The 25051-nt window shown below is 39.0% G+C and overlaps 1 protein-coding gene across 2 annotated transcripts in view; it reads right to left on the bottom strand.

The window, feature by feature from the left end:
- The window catches only part of LOC124789562 (threonylcarbamoyladenosine tRNA methylthiotransferase), a 127120-nt gene that overhangs the window by 54134 nt on the left and 47935 nt on the right, over positions 1-25051 (bottom strand). For both annotated transcript variants that reach the window (XM_047256965.1, XM_047256966.1), the window contains one exon: positions 670-827. In XM_047256965.1, coding sequence (XP_047112921.1) covers positions 670-827 — 158 coding nt within the window. The remainder of the gene's footprint in view (positions 1-669; positions 828-25051) is intronic.

The raw sequence follows: 25051 nt of genomic DNA, 5'->3' as shown, positions 1-25051 counted from the left end.
GGAATGATCCACTTTGTTGGTTAAGCATTACTAAATGTGTCAGGTAGAATAAAAATTAGTCAAACATCTTGTAATAGAAATCAGAAGATTGAACAAAATTTACCAGTTGTAAAGGAATAGTTCAATTTAGCACAAGTGAGTAAATTCATGTGCAGAACAAGGCACACCACTACATTCTAAGGCTTTAAATGTGGCAACTCTACCACAGCAAGAAACGGTTTAAGGATAAAATAACAATGGGACTGCTGATGCAGCCATTCTGGTATTCATAGATTTACATAAATAAATGTAACAAAGAAAACTTTGAAACTTCATAGAACAAGAAACTTTTGAAATATCAGCATAATGATCATCATCATCCGCATTTCACCATTATTTCTTGGACCTCTTGCATCTCCACTGATTGCAGGAAACTTTCTATTTTATTACTACTCCTGGCTGATTCATTTCTTTCTCTCCACTTATCACCTCTAAAACAAGAAGTAATGGTGATTAAAGTCTTAAAATTTGATGCCAAGTTCTAACAGTTTCTACAGGTCCACCCACAACTTTCCAGTGCAATGATTAAGCTCATCCTACCACATTGTCTTCAAATTTTATCATAATTTTTAAGAACTTAAAGCTACATGAAATACTGTAATGAACAAGTACCCATGAAGTATACAATACCTTTTAATGTTTCTTCAACTACTTCTACAACACGATCGATTTGTTGCACACCAATTACACTTAACCCAGATAGAAAATCAGACTTTGGAGCACCCTGTGGAACACAGCCAGCAACTACAATATGTTTTCCTAGTTTCTGACCTGCTTCTATTTCATTCCTGAAACATAAAGGAAAATATAAACACATAAATAAAGTAATCATTTAAATCACAATAACATCACAGTTGTCAAAGTTACTCAGTAGTAATCAATTCAGTTTCGACACAATGATGACAGTACAACGCAGTAACCATTCCTCTATCAAAGTTTACAGGTGGTGCTTACTTCCTTCCAGATGGACTACAAATTTTTGTTACACTGAAACATCAATTCTCATTATCCTTATCACACTCCTCATTAACCAACTTCAAGTAGATGAGAATGTTATGCAACTCTATTCTACAACAACCATAACTGTTCTTGGGTGTACTACCAGACAATAATGACTTGTTAACACGAAACTGCCATCTTTGGGTACCACTGCGCATACTTGGTTCATCTCTGAAATACTGTTTGCATTTTATGTAAGCTGTTTCTAAACATGCTCCCTGTTGTTCCCCCTTTCAACTACACACATATTTTGTAGATCAAGGAATTCATTGTACTGTTTTCTTCCAAAATGTGTATCTGCTTGACAGCATTAATTTTCACGATAAGTACAGTTGACACTGAACGAATGAAGCCTGTTTAACTACTTCTTTTATCTAAATTTATCAGCTGAACTTGGACAAGATAGTAACACACACACACACACACACACACACACACACAACACAACACAACACCTTCATCTACTCCTACTTAGCGCAGCTGTGGTATAAGTTGAGTTTTTCACTTTAGTTTTTAATGGCTATGGCAGTGAGGAGTGCTTTAAACCTAAAATGCACTACTTGGCACCAGGGCAAGGAATATCTGATGAGGGAAAATAATCAACAAATACAAGGCCTCTGTTAGTTTATCTGTACACGAATTTCAATACTAATAATAATAATAATAAAACATAACCATCACTCACAGATTAGGTCTTAGACTTGTTTCAACTAGCTGAATGCTGCCTACAATGCAGTACGAGCGATCTATCATCGTGGGACATGTGACTGGTATACCACCAGTCCCCAATGTCAGTAAAGATGTGAGGATGTACCATAAATCATGCGCAAGTCTTTCTGCTCTAAAGACAGTGACACTAACCATTCAGCTACGAAAGTGGTAATAGTAGTAGTAGTAGTAGTAGTAGCAGTAGTGATTATGATGATGATGATGATAACAATGCGACCTCTTGGATGCCTATGTAAAATATAGCTTAACAATATTCCAAGTGATATGGAAACAAAAAGACAGTGGACAATTACTTCTGATGACTTAGCACAGTGGCTCATATTGCCCACTCTATGCCTAAGAACCTTTATGGCTTAATAATAATAATAATAATAAATTTGTTGCTGAATTGAGCAACACTATAAGTGTTTAAAGATCCTGTTTATTGTTAACCATAAGTACTATGTCAACAGCACATAAACTATTGATTTTTCACTCTAGCTCCAATGTTTATCACTGCTTTCTGCAATATTTTCTTAGGGGAAAAAATTGAACATTGGGGACAATACAATGTAGCCTTGAACACCTCTGTGGATTCAGAGAATGTTGGATAGTTAATCATTAATGTTTTACTGAGCTTCCTGGCCCCACTACAGATTTAATATACACTTTACCTGTCTCAGTAATATTAAGTCCTGTAAGAGTTTCGGTTAATTGACTCTGGTGCACTGTCTTACTGCCATTCTTAGTAACAGTTAAATAGTGCGACTACAGCACTAAATTGTGTGCTGTCTCTGCAAAGAAACTCCTAAGGAAACAGTAACTCTTGAACAATAGGTGTAGAAGAAAGTATACAGTTATAGGTAAAAACCAAACAAAATGCATATACCCCTCAGCACAACAATGCGTGAGGCCTGTAACAACTGCCACAACAGAATCTGCTCACTTCTCGCAAAGCTCAAAGGAATTCTGGTCATAAGTGAACACTGCCAACAGCACCAGTATTGGCTTCCAGACACACATTCATATTCTATAAAGAATTTGCAGCTTAATTAGCCCCTCTTTTGGCCATAATATACCTTAGATCCTTCGAACAAAAACTTGTGCCCAGTGGTTGAAAGGAAGCGCAGTTCACAAACCTGTTTACAATACGGATAGAAGAAGTGATCTGCAAAACTACCATCCAGTATCTACAACAGCCATTTTTTGTAGAATCTTAGAACATATTCTGATCTCAAATGTACTTGGGTATCTTGAATGGAATGACCTGCTCCATGACAACCAGGTTGGATTCTGAAAACGTTAGTCATATGAAATCTGGCTTGCATTTCTCTCAAATGACATCTTGAAAGCAATGGATTGAAACAGTGATATATAGTGTTTCTTGACTTTCAAAAGGCATTGGACACACACACACTTTTGTTTAAAGTATGGTCATATGGTATATCAATCAAGATTTGTGACTGGACTGAAAATCCCTTGATGGGGGGGACACAGCAGTTACCTCGGATGGAGATCACTGACTGCAGTAAAAGTAGCTGCAGATGTGTTACAGGGAAGTGTGGTGGGATCCTTATATCGTACAGTATGTTAATGTTTGCAGAGGATGCAGTTATGAAAAGAATGGCACAAATATCATCACATTGTGATCAGATTTAAAGCTGGCAATTTATTTTAAATGCACTTCACAAAATACAAAAACATTGTATGCTATGACTACAAGATCAAAAAATTATAGTCTGAATCAGTCAACTCATACAAATTTCTGTATGTAACAACATACAGGGATAAAAATTTGAAATGATTGCATAAGCTCAGCCATAAATAAACCAGATGACAGACTTCAGATTTTTGGTTGGGTACTAGGAAAGTCATTCTATAGGAAAATGTAATCGATCTGTAAAGAACATTTCTTGCAGTACGCTCATTCTAGGATTTGCGAAGCCTGAACTTCAGGATTGTTTGATTCATGGGAGTGTGTCACAAAGATACTGAAAAACATGAACTAGCAGATGTTTGTAGATGGGATGCAAACTATCCTGTAAGAGCCTACTCAAATAGTTTCAAGATCCAGCATTAAGTTAGAAATCTAAAAATATACTATAACCCCTTATTACGTATAAATCCCGTAGGAAAAACAACAACAAGGTTAGACTTATTATGGCGTACACAGAGGCAATTGAGTAATCATTCTTCTCACATTACATAGGTGAAATGGTAAGGCGAAAATTTGTGATAAGGTGTAAAATGGGAATTATCCTCTGTCATGCACTTTACAGTGGTTTGCAGAGTATATATGCAGATATAATGACTGTTGTTTCCTTGTACTTAAATTTTTTTCTAGGCCAAATTATGAATCACTAACAAAATTTCACATTTTTATATGCTCTTCAGGCAGAGACTATTCAGAGGATGTTACCATCAAGAGAAACAAAACTGGCATTCTACGGATTGGAGTGTGGAATGTTAGATGTCTTAATTGGGCAAGTAGGTTAGAAAATTTTAAAAAGGAAATGGATTGGTTACGGTTGGATGTAGTGGGAATTAGTGGAGTTCGATGGTAGGAGTAACAGGACTTCTGGTCAGGTGAATACAAGGTTATAAATACAAAATCAAATATGGGCAATGCAGTAGTAGGTTTAATAATAAATAAGAAAATGGGAATGTCAGTAAGCTATTATGAACAGCATAGTGAATGCATTTTTGTACCTGGAGTTTGCTTGTTTGTTGTTGTAGCCAAGATAGACATGAAGCCCACACCCACCACAGTAGTACAAGGTTATATGCCAACTAGCTCTGCAGAAAATGAAGAGATTGAAGAAATGTATGAGGAGATAAAAGAAATTATTCAGATAGTTAAGGGGACAAAAATTTAATAGTGATGGGGGACTGGAATTAAATAGTAGGAAATGGAAGAGAAAGAGAAACACTATGTGGATATGGACTGGGGGGAAAGGATTGAAAGAAGAAGCCGCCTGGTAGAGCTATGCAAAGAGCATAAGTTAATCATTGCTAACACTTGGCTTAAGGGCCCGTAACCCTCCTGGCCTCAACCTTTGTTAGTCAATGTCCTCACCCATCCAGCCTCCTCCCTGTTCCCATTCCAGCACTACACATCCGTCATTTCACCGCCACATCCAGTCTTTTAATTTCTTTTATTTTTATTTCTCTCCTTTCTGCTACCTACCCCTCCCCCCTCCATACCTTCTCTCCTACCCTCCATCTAAACCACAACACTTCACTGTCCGCCACTCCAACCATGCTATCCCTCCCCCTCCCCACCCCATCCTCCTCCTCACCCCCACTCAGTTGCCACTCCCATCATGCACTGGTGTTGCTGATCACAGTGTAATTTCAGCTCTCTGAGACTGCAGATATGTGTGCAAGTTGAGCATGCATGAGTGTGTGTGCGCGTGTGTGTATGTGTGTCTACTGCTGACAAAGGACTTAAGGGCCAAAAGTTATGATTGTGTGAATCTTTTTATTGTGCCTATTACGGCTCAGCATCTCCGCTATTTTTTTTTTTTTTTTTTTTTTTTTTTTTGTTTTCCGATTTTGGCCGTCTAGGGACCGCGTTAAACAACTATTTTTCAATGTACATTTCTCCTATTGCGCTCCTCCTCTTTTCTCTTCTGCCAATATGTCTTCATCCTCTCTCTGTGCTGCTCCCTTCGGTCTTCTGTCCACACTGTTCCTCCAGTTCTTCTCTTCTTCACTTCAAATCCTTCAAAATGTTGAACTTTGTCTCTCATTAAGTCTCTGTTGGTTATATCATCTTCTCCTATACCCATCTCCTCTAAGTCTGCTTTGACTTCTTTGAACCAGGTAATTTGGGTTCTGGGGTTCTTGTCAAAAAACATGAATATTTTCTTTGTCAGCCTTTCATCATTCATTCTTTTCAAATGGGCGTAAAAGCTTACTCTTCTCTTCCTCATAGTATTTCCCACTTTCTCAATTTTGTCATACACTTCTCTATTACTTCTAAGCTTCCAAGTCCCATTCTCAAACCTCGGCCCAAGTACTCTTCTAATGATTTTTCGCTCCTTTTTTGCTATAGCTTCCATTTCCTTGTTAGTGTTCATTGCTAAACATTCAGATGCTTACAGACACTCTGGCTTAATCACAGTGTTGTAGTGCCTTATTTTTGCGTTAATTGATACTGACTTCTTGTTGTACACATTCTTTGTTAGCTGGAATGCCATTTCCATTTTTCTTGTTCTTGTTTTATTTCCTTCTTTATCTGAAGCATTGGGCTGGATGATTTCCCCTAAATATTTGAAATTAGAAACCTTCTTTATCTGGCCATACTTTGTAATCATATTGTTCGGTGCCTCTTTTACATTGGTTAGGTACTCTATCTTTTCAAAGGAGATTTTCAGTCCTGTTTTTTCTGCTGTTTCATTCAGAATATTGATCTGTTTGACTGCTTCTTCCAAACTTCCTGCCAGAATCGCTAAGTCATCAGCAAAAGCGAGGCAATCTACTTCTAATTCATCCTTTATTCTTCCTAATCTGATTTTTTGTATCCCTTCTTCAGTCGTTTTCATCCTCCACTCTCTAATAACTTTTTCTAACACACAGTTGAATAGGGTAGGTGACAACCCATCTCCTTGTCTTAATCCTGTTCTGATTTTGAATGGTCTGGATACCTCACCACGGAACTTTACTTTTGCATAGGTATCCGTAAGTGTTTCTTTGACGATTGCGACTGTTTTCTTGTCTGCTCCAAACTCACTAAGGATGTTAACCAAGGTTGTTCTGTCAACGGAGTCGTACGCCTTCTTGAAGTCAACAAACGTGATAAAGATGTATTTTCCTCTTAATCGTCTATATTTAATAATTAACTTCAAGTTTAAAATTTGCTCCACACAAGATCTTCCCTTCCTAAAGCCTGCTTGGTATTCACCAATTTCTTGATCAAGTTGTTTCTCCAATCTGTTTTGTAGGGCCTTAGATAGAATTTTATACGTTACCGGAAGTAAAGATATCCCTCTGTAGTTACTTGCATCGGTTTTATCCCCTTTCTTGAAGATGGAGTGGATTAATGCAGTTTTCCATTCTTCCGGTATACGTTCCGTTCTCCAAATCTCATTGATTATTCCCAGTAGTTTTTCTTGAGTTGTATTATCCACACTTTTCCACATTTCTGCAATTATCATGTCTTCCCCTGGTGCTTTATTGTTCTTAACGTTTTTAATGATTTCTCTGATTTCTATGAGGCATGGGGGTTCAGAATTATTGTTTACTGTGTTTGGGGTGTTGGCTGGTAATTTTTCAATAGATTCCTGACAGTTGAGGAGTTGTTCAAAATATTTTGCTAATATTTCACAATTTTCTTCATTATTCATTGCCAGTTTTCCACTGGTATCTTTAAAACACAGATTTGGTGCTACATATTTTTGTAGTTTCTGTCTGAATGTGCTGTAAAAGGATCTGTTATTGTTTCTCTTAAAATCTTTATCCATTTGTGTAAGTTGGTTCTTTTCAAATAGTCTTTTTACTGATCTAATTAGTTTTGCTGTAGAAGATCTTTGCTGTTTGAACTCCAGGTAGTCCTTATCACTTTTGGTTGAGTGCCATTTCTTCCAATCCTTCATCCTTTGTTCTATTGCTTCCTCACATATCTCATCCCACGATTCGTGTTTCTTTCTCTTTTTCATTTTTGCGACTTCTTGAGCAGATCTTATCATTCCTTCTTTTATATCTTCCCATTTATCCGAACATATAACTATGTTTTGACAGAATTATTCTCTTTTCTCTTTCAAGATGTTTGCGTCTATCTTTTGAGTTTTCCTGTTTTGTATTTGTTTCTTTCTTTGTGGTATGAAATTTAATTTGATTGTCGATAAGTAGTGGTCAGTTACAATGTTTGCCCCTTTCCGAACTCTCACATTCATTATTTCTTTTTGATTATAGTGTGTGATCGCTATGTGATCTATCTGGAACTCTCCAATACTTGTGTTTGGTGATTTCCATGTTTTCTGTATCTTAGGAGGTTTTTTGAAATTTGTAGACATTAATTTTAAGTTATGACCCTTGCATAGTTCTATTAATCTTTCTCCATTTCTGTTTGTCCTTTTGTGAGCCGGGTAGTTTCCTACTGTTTTTTTCTATTTTTTTCTTGGCCTATTTGTGCATTGAAGTCCCCAAACAGTATTTTCACATTTGATGTTGGGATTTTAGAAAGTTCGTGGTCTAGAGATTCCCAATATGTATCTACTTTCTGAGGGTTTTTCTTATTGTCATTGTTGATGGGTGCGTGACAATTAATAAGTGTACAGGTTTTATTTAGGGTGCGGAATGTGAGAAAAGACAAGCATTCATTAGGTGACTGGAAGTCGGTTATTGAGTTTACCCAGTTAGATTTCACGATCTCCGCTATATGGTAAGTAGCAACTTTCCTTCTCTCGTATTGTTATGTTTCATCCTGGATTTTCCATTGTTTAATTAATCAGAAGTTTGTAGTATGAATTACAATACACTTAATATAGTTCCCAACTTTGGAGTTTCGTTCCAATTTGTCTTGTAATATTCTATGGTCCTGAGTTTCCAAAATGAAAAAGGACACCAATCTAGCAGAAAGTGGAGAAAATCCATCACATATGGTGAGAAACTGAAGGGGAGCAGACGTATACAGTGACCATGGTCTTACCATTCCACTACAAGAAAATGCCTCCTCACTCAAAGGAAGAGATTTGATGTTGGAAAGCTGAAAAATGAAAGTAGCAAAGAATTCAAACTAGGACTGAAAAACCTGTTTGAGGGCCTTTGTGGGATGAAGAAGTGGATATTGATGAACACTGAAAGACGAACAGTAACAAGACACGGCTCCAAAAGATTGAACCACACGAGGAATATAAAGCTAAACACACAAGAGGTGAAAGTGTTAATGGTGATCGCAGGAAGTGGGCCTCAGAAATGGCTGAGATGGCAGCAGGTGCTGGTAACTAAAAGCAGCTCTACAATGTCATACGGACCCTCATCAAAAAGAAAATCACATACAGTCAACCGGCAAAGAGCATACAAGGACATCTCCTCACCAATGATGATACCCAACTTTCAAAATGGCGTGAGAACTTCAAGTAAGTGCTGGACAGAGATAATGAGAGACAGTCACTACAAGAAAGACAAGCCGAAGACGAAGGTGATCTGGAAATGATAGAAAATATGTTTGTTTTGCTTGGAGCCACTTTCAAAGGAAAGGGGAAGGGAGGGAGGGAGGGAGGGAGGAAGAGATAGATAGCAATCAAGTAGCTAAAGAATGAATGCCCAAGCAGTCGATAACACTACACAAGAACTTCTGACCACCGGCTGAGACACAGCTACTGGTCTTCTTCACCCTTTTTTGATAAAGATTTGGAACTTTGGGAACATGCCACATGAGTGGAGAGAAAGACTCCTCATCAAAGTGTCCAAAAAAAGGAGTCATCACCAACTGCCATAAAAGTGTTGGTGCCAATAATCCTTAACAGAATCAAGATGCAAGTTGAAATGCAGATAAGAAAGGAGTAAGTCAGTTTTAGAAGTAAACTGTTGTACAGATCAAATAAACATGCTTAATCATTTTCAAACAATCAATCAAATAATTTCATCACTAGTCTTTACATTTGTACAGTTGGAAAAGGCATTTGACTCCATTGGAAGAAGTCATATGTGGAATCTTTGAAAAAGTATGCAATACAACAATGTATTCCACGTCAACCTTTAAAATTCTTTTGCGTGTCGGTATATATTACTTTTGGGCAAACGTAACAAGAAACTGAATCTCAGACATGTGAATGAAAGAGATGCTGGTTAATGCCTGTGCTCCCCTGAAGCTCTTATTGAACAGTGCTATGGAATTTCATGTTACAATCAACCATTTTTTCCCTTACCCTCAGTTTTGTTTCTAAAAGTTTCCTTATTGTCATTTCAATAATGGAGTTCTTTCTAAATAAGAGCCTCAATATCAACTGAACTTTTCCCAACCAAAACTGCTTTAGCATGCAAATACAGCACACCTCTCCTGGCTGCAGCCTAACTCTTTCCATTTTGTGGTTTTAGGTATCATTTTCATAATATTTTTTCACATAAGGTATTCATTGTTTTCATTTAGACACTCAATTGAGCGATTCTATCCCTCCTGCTGTCTCATTTTCACCTGTCTAAAAATAAAGAAAATCAGACCTAATCTGTCTTCTCCTGGAAGTCATGGAACTGAGTGGACACAGAGGTGTGCTCACGTCTTTCTACCATATTTGTGAAATAAACCAGTGATTCTTACAATATGCTGGTGTGGACATTATTGACTAAACCACTTAAACTTCTCCGTTTATTAAGAGGAAGAAAGAGAGAATATTGACAAAACTCAGTCACAATATCTCTTCTACCAGGTTCAGTGACCATTACGCAAAAGATACCAAATGAGAGATTTCGGAGCAGATGATCACTCTCAAATTTTTAGCCAGTTTCAGGTCATAACAGTGCCTGAGTAATGGATGATATAGAAAACATCCAGAGACAAATAGCACTACTGGTCATGGGATTTTCTAATCTGTATGAATGATTCAATAAACTCATTTGTAGATGCTACCAGAAAGATCTTTCATACTGTCACATATCACTTTGGCTGCGGTCTAAGGCAGACTTTAACACAGCGTATTGTTGCTCCCAAAAAGTAACAATGATAAAGAGTATTATTACATCACAATTATAAATATCTAATCTGTAATATTATGTACAGGGTTATTACAAATGATTGAAGCGATTTCACAGCTCTACAATAACTTTATTATTTGAGATATTTTCACAATGCTTTGCACACACATACAAAAACTCAAAAAGTTTTTTTAGGCATTCACAAATGTTCAATATGTGCCCCTTTAGTGATTCGGCAGACATCAAGCCGATAATCAAGTTCCTCCCACACTTGGCGCAGCATGTCCCCATCAATGAGTTCGAAAGCACTGTTGATGCGAGCTCGCAGTTCTGGCATGTTTCTTGGTAGAGGAGGTTTAAACACTGAATCTTTAACATCACTATGCGTGAAACTTGCCCGCACGCGTTCAACAGTTTCTTGGATCACTGCAGGCCGACCCGTTGATTTCCCCTTACAGAGGCATCCAGAAGCTTTAAACTGCGCATACCATCCCCGAATGGAGTTAGCAGTTGGTGGATCTTTGTTGAACTTCGTCCTGAAGTGTCGTTGCACTGTTATGACTGACTGATGTGAGTGCATTTCAAGCACGACATACGCTTTCTCGGCTCCTGTCGCCATTTTGTCTCACTGTGCTCTCGAGCGCTCTGGCGGCAGAAACCTGAAGTGCGGCTTCAGCCGAACAAAACTTTATGAGTTTTTCTACGTATCTGTAGTGTGTCGTGACCATATGTCAATGAATGGAGCTACGGTGAATTTATGAAATCGCTTCAATCATTTGTAATAGCCCTGTACATTTAGGTGTAATAACTACTTATGTTAAAAATCTGCAACCGTGCTGATGTGTAACCAGCCAGCCCAGAATATTCGTATACTTTAGGAAGACACTTCAAGATAATATGAAACTCAAAACTGGCTCTTAATTAATAAAGACCATAATTGTGTAACAATAACAAGGATTACTGAAGACAGGAAAAGCACTGTTTGTTGGACACATGTTGTAAGGGTATTATTATTGATACCTTGCCACAAATATCGATACGAGCAGCTTATCACTGCAACATTGTTGGTGTACACAAAGATCAGGAAGTTGAAAGTACATGCCAATGGCAGGGGAACACCAAGGAAATATCTTGAGAGTGAGGCAGTCAGAGGCAAGCGGCCAAGGTGGTTGGTTGGGCTGAGGCCAAGAGGTGTGAATAAAAGTTGAATTCTGAAGTATATTGAGTCTTCAAGTGAAAATAGTATAATAGTTGTGTTCATGATTAAATATTTGAAGGAAGCAATTTGTGAAGTGAAAATGAGACAGTGGAAAGTATTGGACACCTGTGGCTGTATGTACTTCAACTGAGAGAATCGAGAGTGAAACTATGACGTCTGTTTTTTTATTCAACCTCCGATCGCTTAATATAGAAGCTACGCGAGCAGAAGAAAACGGACATGCACTGCAGGCTACTGCGCAACTATAACACTACACACACCACCATTGCCGACCACAAGGCATCAGTCTGTGTTGCACTACAGCCACGTAAACATGGCTGCCGTCATTGCTGCTCCCCCCCAAGTGTGAATTACGAAGTGTAATTCGGTTTCTGCAAGCAGAAGGGAATAACACAGCAGAAATTCATCGGAGAATGAGCCGAGTGTATGGCGATAACTTCATGACTAATGGTGCCGAAAGCTTAAAGATGGCCAAAATGACGTGCATGATGAATGAGGCCAAGGACGCAAGTCTGTTGTTACAGCCGAACTTGCTGAACAAGTTGACAGAAAGGTTAGAGAAAATTGTAGGTTCACCATAACTGCTTTGTCTACAGAAATTCCGGAAATTTCAAGGTCTGTCGTACCCTCTATCGTTAGTGAACATTTAAGCTACAAAAAACTTTGTACTCACTGGGTTCCAAAAATGTTGACGGACACCCACAAAAGTCACAAATGGCGTCAGATTTGAATTTCCTTGACCGTTACCATGATGAAGGAGAGAACTTTTTGAAATCAATTGTTATTGGGGATGAAACCTGGATCCAATACGACACACCAGAAACAAAACAACAATCACAACATTGGATGCACATCCAAATTCACCAAGCAAACCAAAAAAAGTCAAACAAACATTCAACAACAGAAAGGTTACGGCTACCGTGTTTTGGGACCAAAAAGGTGTGTTGCTTGTAGAGTTTATGGGACCCGGAACCACTATCAATGCAGCTGCTTATTGTGAAACTTTACAACGTTTGTGGAGAGCAATTCAAAATAAACGAAGAGAAATGCTGACTTCAGGAACTATGTTGATCCACGACAACGCTCGTCCAAACACTGCTGGCACAACTCAACGGCTCCTTGAACAGTTTCAATGGAACATTTTCGATCATCCGCCTTACAGTCCTAACCTGGCACCCTGCGCACTTTCACCTTTTCCCTGAACTGAAGACGTGGCTAGGAGGGCAGCACTTTCATACCAATGAAGACCTTCAAAACATCAATGCTCACCTAACATCATTGCTGGCAACATTTTTTGAAGAGGGTATTGCAAAGCTTGTCCACTGGTTCGATAAATGTCTCAATCTTTCCGGTGATATGCTGAAAATTAACCATACGTGTACAAAACTTTTGGTAATAAAATAATTGTTTTCAATGAACTTGTTTTTTATTTATAGCCTATCGGAGATTGAAAAAAAGATGGCCCTCATATTAAATTGTCTGTGTGGGAATTAATACATTGTATTCACTCAAAATCAAGTACAAATATGAAAGCATGGTTGTCAATGTAGCACAAAACTTCACATCATGTTAATAACACGCAGTCTAGGGTGTCATCAATGTACGGCAATGGGTAGACATTTTTTTCACGATTTTGTTCATTTGTCGATGCAAAAATGCTATGTGCCATCATTCTTCTTCACAAGGACCACAGCAGAGGACCAAGGACTCTGAAGGTTTAATGATGCCATCTAGCAGCATCATCTGCACTTGCTTCTGGATCATCCCTGTTCAGCCGGTGATACCATATATCAGCGCTGGCTAATTGGTGAATGATCCCAGTGTTGATACAGTGTCTTACAAGGGCTGTTTGGTCCATATTTACTCCACTCTGGATTTCAAACCATCCAAAAATTGGCACAGAGCAGCTAACACTCACCGATGTTCTTAGGTCAGGCCAGGAGCCATTGGCAGTTCTATAGTAGGTTCCTCCCCTGTGTTGTCTGTAGTGGTAGTGAAGTGTGAGTATTGACACTGGCACTACCAAGAGGACCAAGCTACTGTAATCACCAATTCTGCCAGATCTGTAGTATGTGCAGGGCTTGGCCAGAAATAAAGTAACTGAAGTTGGAGCTCCAGATGGCCATGTTGTTGTTGTTGTGGTCTTCAGTCCTGAGACTGGTTTGATGCAGCTCTCCATGCTACTCTATCCTGTGCAAGCTTTTTCATCTCCCAGTACCTACTGCAACCTACATCCTTCTGAATCTGCTTAGTGTATTCATCTCTTGGTCTCCCCCTACGATTTTTACCCTCCACGCTGCCCTCCAATACTAAATTGGTGATCCCTTGATGTGTCAGAATATGTCCTTCCAACCGATCCCTTCTTCTAGTCAAGTTGTGCCACAAGCTCCTCTTCTCCCCAATTCTCTTCAATACCTCCTCATTAGTTATGTGATCTACCCATCTAATCTTCAGCATTCTTCTGTAGCACCACATTTTGAAAGCTTATATTCTCTTCTTGTCCAAACTATTTATCGTCCATGTTTCACTTCCACACATGGCTACACTCCATAAAAATACTTTCAGAAACGACTTCCTGACACTTAAATCTATACTCGATGTTAACAAATTTCTCTTCTTCAGAAATGCTTTCCTTGCCATTACCAGTCTACATTTTTTTTCCTCTCTACTTCGACCATCATCAGTTATTTTGCTCCCCAAATAGCAAAACTCCTTTACTACTTTAAGTGCCTCATTTCCTAATCTAATTCCCTCAGCATCACCCAACTTAATTAGACTACATTCCATTATCCTTGTTTTGCTTTTGTTGATGTTCATCTTATATCCTCCTTTCAAGACACTGTCCATTCCATTCAACTGCTCTTCCAAGTCCTTTGCTGTCTCTGACAGAATTACAATGTCATCGGCGAGCCTCAAAGTTTTTATTTCTTCTCCATGAATTTTAATACCTACTCCGAATTTTTCTTTTGTTTCCTTTACTGCTTGCTCAATATACAGATTGAACAACATCGGGGACAGGCTACAACCCTGTCTTACTCCCTTCCCAACCACTGCTTCCCTTTCATGTCCCTCGACTCTTATAACTGCCATCTGGTTTCTGTACAAATTGTAAATAGCCTTTCGCTCCCTGTATTTTACCCCTGCCACCTTTAGAATTTGAAAGAGAGTATTCCAGTCAACATTGTCAAAAGCTTTCTCTAAGTCTACAAATGCTAGAAACGTAGGCTTGCCTTTCCTTAATCTTTCTTCTAAGATAAGTCGTAAGGTCAGTATTGCCTCACGTGTTCCAGTGTTTCTACGGAATCCAAACTGATCTTCCCCGAGGTTGGCTTCTACTAGTTTTTCCATTCGTCTGTAAAGATGGCCATGTGTTTAGAAAAAAATAGCATTTTTGGTGTGGCTTGGGAGAAGCTTGAGCTACTTCTGTTAGCATAATATCCAAGCAGCAGTTGATGAAGAGGAAAGAGTACAGAATAGTAATCCTAGGGTCTGGGGTCAAGTACTCACTTGGAATTTTTTTTTTATTTTCAGTTTTTATAATCCTTACATTGCAAATAAAACGAAAAAATGCTCAATGTATTGAATTTATTAATATTTTCATCAAATGCATGAAAAGGAAAGGCAAAGGTAAATTTGGAAATCAAATAAATTTCTAGGAAGGGACAGTGAGGCATAAACAAGAATTTTGTATATAAAATTATGTTTATTATTTTACAGTTGATGTTTTACACGCGCTGGCGTGACACTGATTGTAGATCTTGTACACTTTATAAATGACACATTTTCACAATTATATGGTTGTTTTAAAGTTTCTATAGGAAGACAAACTTGGTTTCATTTATAAAAGGTTCTCTCTCATTGCACAGTCTTGTTGGGGGGCGGGGGTCACTTTAATACCACACAATGGCAATCCTCCTCCATCTTGACAAATCTCGTTGTACAACTCTAGAATTGTTTCTCCTCTGCACGAGTCACTCAACAGAAGAAATTTGTTCTCCGCTTTATCACATAATTAATGAAGTAATGACGACCTTGGTAAATTTTTTCACATACTCATCCACTGTTTCTAAAATTCTCAGCGCAAGAGAGACAGTACTCTGTTGTAGGTGCATGTAGACTTCTGGCAATTATTTTCCAGAAAATGCTATAGCATATTGCATTGTATACGAGTGGGATACTTAGTTCATATCCTACTGTTTCAGGAGAATTACTTTTGCCCCTTGATGGTCCATGGTCTGGTTTTACGTCGACTGGTACTGGCAATCTATAAAGGCAACACACGAAAGTAAGTATCATATTATGGATGGCATTAACAAGAGTATTTCAACTGGCGTCAATGAATGAGAGTTCTTGACTAATCTGTTGTTTGGTTGCTTTAACTGCAAACATTTCCAGGAAAGTTATTTGCAGAGTCCTCGTGGATGTTGCAAGTATAATACTTTCCTGGAAATTTATTTGCAATCCAGAATTTTCCTTTGCCTTTCCTTTTCATGACTTTTATGCAAATATTAGTAAATATAATAAATTGAGCATTATTTCAGATTTTTGTTGTTGTTCTTCTTCTTCTTCTTCTTCAGTTCTGAGACTGGTTTCATGCAGCTCTCCATGCTACTCTATCCTGTGCAAGCTTCTTCATCTCCCAGTACCTACTGCAGCCTACATCCTTCTGAATCTGCTTGGTGTATTCATCCCTTGGTCTCCCTCTACGATTTTTACCCTCCACACTGCCCTCCAGCACTAAATTGGTGATGCCTTGATGCCTCAGAACATGTCCTACCAACTGATCCCTTCTTGTCAGTTGTGCCACAAATTCCTCTTCTCCCCAATTCTATTCAATACCTCCTCATTAGTTATGTGATCTACCCATCTAATCTTCAGCATTCTTCTGTAGCACCACATTTCGAAAGCTTCTATTCTCTTCTTGTCCAAACTATTTACCGTCCATGTTTCACTTCCACACATGGCTACACTCCATACAAATACTTTCAGAAAGGACTTCATAACACTTAAATCAGTACTCGATGTTAACAAATTTTTCTTCTTCAGAAACGCTTTCCTTGCCATTGCCAGTCCAGATTTTATATCCTCTCTACTTCGACCGTCATCAGTTATTTTGCTCCCCAAATAGTAAAACTCCTTCACTACTTTAAGTGTCTCATTTCCCAATCTAATTCCCTCAGCATCACCCGACTTAATTAGACTACATTCCATTATCATTGTTTTGCTTTTGTTGATGTTCATCTTATAACCTTTTTTTCAAGACACTGTCCATTCTGTTCAACTGCTCTTCCAAGTCCTTTGCTGTTTCTGACAGAATTACAATGTCATCGGCGAACCTCCTCTTCTCCACGGATTTTAATATCTACTCCGAACTTTTCTTTTGTTTCCTTTACTGCTTGCTCAATATATAGATTGAATAGCATCGGGGACAGGCTACAACCCTGTCTCACTCCCTTCCCAACCACTGCTTCCCTTTAGTGCCCCTCGACTCTTATAACTGCCATCTGGTTTCTGTACAAATTGTAAATAGCCTTTCGCTCCCTGTATTTTACCCCTGCCACCTTCAGAATTTGAAAGAGAGTGTTCCAGTTAACATTGTCAAAAGCTTTCTCTAAGTCTACAAATGCTAGAAACGTAGGTTTGCCTTTTCTTAATCTTTCTTCTAAGATAAGTCGTAAGGTTAGTATTGCCTCACGTGTTCCAACATTTCTACGGAATCCAAACTGATCTTCCCCGAGGTCCGCTTCTACCAGTTTTTCCATTCGTCTGTAAAGAATTCGCGTTAGTATTTTGCAGCTGTGACTTATTAAACTGATAGTTCGGTAATTTTCACATCTGTCAACACCTGCTTTCTTTGGGATTGGAATTATTATATTCTTCTTGAAGTCTGTGGGTATTTCGCCTGTCTCATACATCTTGCTCACCAGATGGTAGAGTTTTGCCATGACTGGCTCTCCCAAAGCCATCAGTAGTTCTAATGGAATGTTGTCTACTCCTAGGGCCTTGTTTCGACTCAGATCTTTCAGTGCTCTGTCAAACTCTTCACGCAGTATCTTATCTCCCATTTCGTCTTCATCTACATCCTCTTCCATTTCCATAATATTGTCCTCAAGTACATTGCCCTTGTATAAACCCTCTATATACTCCTTCCACCTTTCTGCGTTCCCTTCTTTGCTTAGAACTGGGTTGCCATCTGAGCTCTTTATATTCATACAAGTGGTTCTCTTCTCTCCAAAGGTCTCTTTAATTTTCCTGTAGGCAGTATCTATCTTACCCCTAGTGAGACAAGCCTCTACATCCTTACATTTGTCCTCTAGCCATCCCTGCTTAGCCATTTTGCACTTCCTGTCAATCTCATTTTTGAGACATTTGTATTCCTTTTTGCCTTCTTCACTTACTGCATTTTTGTATTTTCTCCTTTCATCAATTAAATTCAGTGTCTCTTCTGTTACCCAAGGATTTCTACTAGCCCTCGTCTTTTTACCTTCTTGATCCTCTGCTGCCTTCACTATTTCATCCCTCAAAGCTACCCATTCTTCTTCTACTGTATTTCTTTCCCCCATTCCTGTCAATTGTTCCCTTATGCTCTCCCTGAAACTCTCTACAACCTCTGGTTCTTTCAGTTTATCCAGGTCCCATCTCCTTAAATTCCCACCTTTTTGCAGTTTCTTCAGTTTTAATCTACAGTTCAGAACCAATAGATTGAGGTCTGAGTCCACATCTGCCCCTGGAAATGTCTTACAATTTAAAACCTGGTTTCTAAATCTCTGTCTTACTATTATATAATCTATCTGAAACCTTTTAGTATCTCCAGGGTTCTTCCATGTATACAACCTTCTTTCATGATTCTTGAACCAAGTGTTAACTATGATTAAGTTATGCTCTGTGCAAAATTCTACTAGGCGGCTTCCTCTTTCATTTCTTAGCCCCAATCCATATTCACCTACTAGGTTCCCTTCTCTTCCTTCTCCTACTGTCGAATTCCAGTCACCCATGACTATTAAATTTTCGTCTCCCTTCACTACCTGAATAATTTCTTTTATATCATCGTACAATTCATCAATTTCTTCATCATCTGCAGAGCTAGTTGGCATATAAACTTGTACTACTGTAGTAGGCGTGGGCTCCATGTCTATCTTGGCCACAATAATGCGTTCATTATGCTGTTTGTAGCAGCTTACCTGCACTCCTTTTTTTTTTTTTTTTTTTTTATTCGTTATTAAACCTACTCCTGCATTATCCCTATTCGATTTTGTATTTATAACCCTGTATTCACATGACTAAAAGTCTTGTTCCTCCTGCCACCGAACTTCACTAATTCCCACTATGTCTAACTTTAACCTATCCATTCCCCTTTTTAAATTTTCTACCCTACCTGCCCAATTAAGTGATCTGACATTCCATGCTCCGATCTGTAGAATGTCAGTTTTCTTTCTCCTGATAACGCCGTCCTCCTGAGTAGTCCCCGCCCGGAGATCTGAATGGGGGACTATTTTACCTCCGAAATATTTTAGCCAAGAGGACCCCATCATCATTTAATCATACAGTAAAGCTGCAGGCCCTTGGGAAAAATTATGGCTGTAGTTTCCCCTTGCTTTCAGCCGTTCGCAGTACCAGCACAGCAAGGTCGTTATGGTTAGTGTTACAAGGCCAGATCAGTCAATCATCCAGACTGTTGCCCCTGCTACTGAAAAGGCTGCTGCCCCTCTTCAGGAACCACACATTTGTCTGGCCTCTCAACAGATACCCCTCCGTTGTGGTTGCACCTATGGTACGGCTATCTGTGTCATTGAGGCACACAAGCCTCCCCACCAACGGCAAGGTCCATGGTTCATGGGGGGGCATTTCAATTTATTTATGATATATGTAATATTGAAAAGCCCTATGAATCAAACCTATGACCTTTGATTACTGTTCTGTACTCTTTCTGCTGTGCCAATCACTCCCTGGAAACTACACTGATGTGAATTACTCATGCCATGTGCCGAAAACGCTAATTTTTCGCAAATGCTTGACTATCTGCAACTCCCACTTCTGTCACTTCCATTTCTGGCTGAGCTCAGCATATGCCACACATCTGGACAAAATTGGTTATGACATGTAGGTGCAGTCCCTTTGTAAACTGACCTTTCTGGTCTGGTTTGGCAGTCCTTATGCATGTACCTTTAGTGATGAGTTGTGGTTGTTCATAACAGTGATCCAACGTTCTCCTTGACTGCCCACAATACTTTTGATCATCACTTGCATGTAGATTTCTTTTGTAAGTTTGAGCAGCTTTTTTTGCAATTGACAAAAGCTTCACAATAGCAACTAGATTGACAAATGAGACTTGTCCCGTTGATGACGGAGAGATACAATGTCTTCAACAGCAAGCGACAACACAATGCAATCTTTGTTATGTGCGCTTGTTGGAATAGCTTCGACAATCTGCAGCTCTGATCATTCACAGTGTACAACTGCTTGTGATATCTTCAAAAAGTCCCACACAAGAATAATGTTGAAAATGTATTTTGTTAAAATAACAAATTGGAAGGGTTGTGTTCTGTCATTGATAGTTAAGCTGGTACTACAGGTTCATGTCAGCTGGACATATTTCCCATTTGTGACTTTCAGCACAATCACTTTCTTATCAAGGGGCATTGTCTTCTTCAGCTGGAAACAATAAGCATTTGACATTACAGAAAAGTTAGCTGCTGATCATCAGATCATCTTAATAAAATAAGAGAAATCAGAGTTTGCACAGAAAGATCTACATGTTAATTTTTCAGTACACTGTTTTAAGAGTGCAACAGTACAGAAACAGTGTGAAAATGGTTTGATTAATTCTCTGCCCAGAGGAAAGTAGTTATGTAGGTGTAGACGAGTCGACTGGCACCTAGAGAGGCTCGCTGTCAACAGTGCTGTCAATGATATTTTTTGACATCTTGGTATCTTTTGTCCATGGAGGATTTTCAAACATGTTGGTCTCACCCCCATAGAACTTGGCAGCTAAGAGAGCAGATGGTATCTCTGTATGGTGACAGGACAAGTCTAGGGCACGTTAGGTAGTGCTCTCATCCAGGGTAAGGTGATGGACTTTGTCCCACGTCCCACAGTTGAATGGCATACATAGAATTTTTGTGCTGATTGATATCTGGAGACAACATCGTCACTGAACACTTGTCTTCTTTTTCTGCAGTAGTGTACAATGTGTCCAGGGCATCAACAGTACAAACATACTGGTTTGTTGTCATGTGTCCTCCAAATGTACATCCTTGTACAGGGTGTTATACTTGGCGAAGGAGTCAGTTGTACCTATATTGGCTGGGTGATGGGTTAATGTTTGATGGCTTCGCACAAGTCCGAACTGGCTAAATCTGTTATTACCTGTGTGTTCAACTGGTGGCAGAGATTTGTGCTACATATCAATACACCTCTTCTTCAACATTCTCTTTTACCTCCTGATGTAAGGGTTTAAGATTCATGGCTGCTATCAATTGCTTGCTTGGTCTGACAGTTCTGGCTGCCATAAACTGTTGTAGCTGTTCTCTGGAAACAATGTCATAACCACAATCAAGACCAAATGTAAAAGCTGGGTCATCACTGAAAATCAACATTTAGCAATGAATGTGATATCTACAGGAAGGTAGCATATTAATGATGTTATTTACGGTATGTATGTATATTTAATAATTGAACACAAACACACAGACAAATTTCGAGCTTTCACAACCATGGGTTGCGAAAGCTTGAAATTTGTGTGTGTGTTTGTGTGTTTTTTGTCTCTATCAACATACCAACGCTTTCGTTTGGTAAGTTACAGCATCTTTGTTTTTAGATATATTTTTCCCACGTGGAATGTTTCCCTCTATTATCTTCATATTTAATAATTGAGTTATATGTAACTCTAATGTGCTGTAGATTGTTCTGTTGTTCCGAATTATACGCACAGCAAGTAACGTTCTTGAATGTAACAAACAAATCTTGAATTCTGACACTTATTGAAGTCGTTGACACACATAGTAGGGTATAGTAATGTCATGCTACAATGATGTATTGTGCTCACTGCAGTCTTCCTTACTTATCTTGATCTAAAGATGCACTGTATCATGTGCAAAGCTCTGTGTGCAGCTGTTTGAAAAGAGCAATCAGCCAATCATGCCATGTCATTTTAGTGTCCTCTGATGGTGTGTATGTATGACGTCACCCACAGCGAACAGCGAGTGATGGAAGAGTGATGCTCGCCTGGTGGCATGCTTTTGTAGGTTAGAAAATTTAAAAAGGGAAATGGATAGGTTAAAGTTAGATATAGTGGGAATTAGTGAAGTTCGGTGGCAGGAAGAACAAGACTTTTGGTCTGGTGATTACAGGGTTATAAATACAAAATCAAATAGGGGTAATGCAGTAGCAGCTTTAATAATGAATAAAAAAATAGGAGTCCGGGTTAGCTACTACAAACAGCATAGTGAACGCATTATTGTGGCCAAGTTGGACACGAAGCCCACGCCCACTACAGTAGTACAAGTTTATATGCCAACTAGCTCTGCAGATGAAGAAGAAATAGATGAAATGTATGACGAGATAAAAGAAATTATTCAGGTAGTGAAGGGAGACGAAAATTAATAGTCATGGGTGACTGGAATTCGTCAGTAGGAAAAGGGAGAGAAGGAAACATTGTAGGTGAATATGGATTGGGGGGAAGAAATGAAAGAGGAAGCCGCCTTGTAGAATTTTGCACAGAGCATAACTTAATCATAACTAACACTTGGTTCAAGAATCATAAAAGAAGGTTGTATACCTGGAAGAATCCTGGAGATACTAAAAGGTATCAGATAGATTATATAATGGTAAGACAGAGATTTAGGAACCAGGTTTTAAATTGTAAGACATTTCCAGGGGCAGATGTGGATTCTGACCACAATCTATTGGTTATGAACTGCAGATTGAAACTGAAGAAACTGCAAAAAGGTGGGAATTTAAGGAGATGGGACCTGGATAAACTGAAAGAACCAGAGGTTGTAGAGAGTTTCAGGGAGACCATAAGGGAACAATTGACAGGAATGGGGCAAAGAAATACAGTAGAAGAAGAATGGGTAGCTCTGAGGGATGAAGTAGTGAAGGCAGCAGACGATCAAGTAGGTAAAAAGACGAGGGCTAATAGAACTCCTTGGGTAACAGAAGAAATATTGAATTTAATTGATGAAAGGAGAAAATATAAAAATGCAGTAAATGAAGCAGGCAAAAACGAATACAAACGTCTCAAAAATGAGATTGACAGGAAGTGCAAAATGACTAAGCAGGGATGGCTAGAGGACAAATGTAAGGATGTAGAGGCTTGTCTCACTAGGGGTAAGATAGATACTGCCTACAGGAAAATTAAAGAGACCTTTGGAGAGAAGAGAACCACTTGTATGAATATAAAGAGCTCAGATGGCAACCCAGTTCTAAGCAAAGAAGGGAACGCAGAAAAGTGGAAGGAGTATATAGAGGGTTTATACAAGGGCAATGTACTTGAGGACAATATTATGGAAATGGAAGAGGATGTAGATGAAGACGAAATGGGAGATAAGATACTGCGTGAAGAGTTTGACAGAGCACTGAAAGATCTGAGTCGAAACAAGGCCCTAGGAGTAGACAACATTCCATTAGAACTACTGATGGCTTTGGGAGAGCCAGTCATGGCAAAACTCTACCATCTGGTGAGCAAGATGTATGAGACAGGCGAAATACCCACAGACTTCAAGAAGAATATAATAATTCCAATCCCAAAGAAAGCAGGTGTTGACAGATGTGAAAATTACCGAACTATCAGTTTAATAAGTCACAGCTGCAAAATACTAACGCGAATTCTTTACAGACGAATGGAAAAACTGGTAGAAGCGGACCTCGGGGAAGATCAGTTTGGATTCCGTAGAAATGTTGGAACACGTGAGGCAATACTAACCTTACGACTTATCTTAGAAGAAAGATTAAGAAAAGGCAAACCTACGTTTCTAGCATTTGTAGACTTAGAGAAAGCTTTTGACAATGTTAACTGGAACACACTCTTTCAAATTCTGAAGGTGGCAGGGGTAAAATACAGGGAGCGAAAGGCTATTTACAATTTGTACAGGAACCAGATGGCAGTTATAAGAGTAGAGGGGCATGAAAGGGAAGCAGTGGTTGGGAAGGGAGTGAGACAGGGTTGTAGCCTCTCCCCGATGTTATTCAATCTGTATATTGAGCAAGCAGTAAAGGAAACAAAAGAAAAATTCGGAGTAGGTATTAAAATTCATGGAGAAGAAGTAAAAACTTTGAGGTTCGCCGATGACATTGTAATTCTGTCAGAGACAGCAAAGGACTTGGAAGAGCAGTTGAACGGAATGGACAGTGTCTTGAAAGGAGGATATAAGATGAACATCAACAAAAGCAAAACGAGGATAATGGAATGTAGTCAAATTAAATCGGGTGATGCTGAGGGAATTAGATTAGGAAATGAGACACTTAAAGTAGTAAAGGAGTTTTGCTGTTTAGGGAGTAAAATAACTGATGATGGTCGAAGTAGAGAGGATATAAAATCTAGACTGGCAATGGCAAGGAAATCGTTTCTGAAGAAGAAAAATTTGTTAACATCGAGTATAGATTTAAGTGTCAGGAAGTCGTTTCTGAAATTATTTGTATGGAGTGTAGCCATGTATGGAAGTGAAACATGGACGATAAATAGTTCGGACGGGAGGAGAATAGAAGCTTTCGAAATGTGGTGCTACAGAAGAATGCTGAAGATTAGATGAGTAGATCACATAACTAATGAGGAGGTATTGAATAGAATTGGGGAGAAGAGGAGTTTGTGGCACAACTTGACGAGAAGAAGGGACCGGTTGGTAGGACATGTTCTGAGGCATCAAGGGATCACAAATTTAGCATTGGAGGACAGCGTGGAGGGTAAAAATCGTAGAGGGAGACCAAGGGATGAATACACTAAGCAGATTCAGAAGGACGTAGGTTGCAGTAGGTACTGGGAGATGAAGAAGCTTGCACAGGATAGAGTAGCATGGAGAGCTGCATCAAACCAGTCTCAGGACTGAAGACCACAACAACAAAAAAATCCACAAATATTAGAAATTTGAGAAACTTCAAAAAATGATAAATATTAAATAAGAGATAATTATTGGTGATCAGCTTGAACTATCAACCCGCAGCCTGTGCCAACCATGTTAAATACTACACCCCAGTGCATGCACCACAGCTTGCAGATATATATGTTGTGAGCAGGACCTTAGTCTCACACAACATGTGGAGGTTGCTGTGAATACGGACAAATGACTGACATTGCCCTCATGGACAATGGTTGTGACAGTGTCAACCTAAACAACTTATGTAAAACGTGTATCAAACAACAACCAGTGCACTAATGCATAGATGCATACAGTGCTTTTGTCACTTTAGCTTATCAGTTGATGGCGTCAAAGTAAATCTGATAATATGGAAACA

This window comes from Schistocerca piceifrons, chromosome 3, assembly GCF_021461385.2.
Source record: "Schistocerca piceifrons isolate TAMUIC-IGC-003096 chromosome 3, iqSchPice1.1, whole genome shotgun sequence".
Taxonomy (NCBI): Eukaryota; Metazoa; Arthropoda; class Insecta; order Orthoptera; family Acrididae; genus Schistocerca; species Schistocerca piceifrons.
The sequence above is the reverse complement of the archived record's forward strand: the minus strand, read 5'-3'. Positions and strand labels throughout refer to the sequence as shown.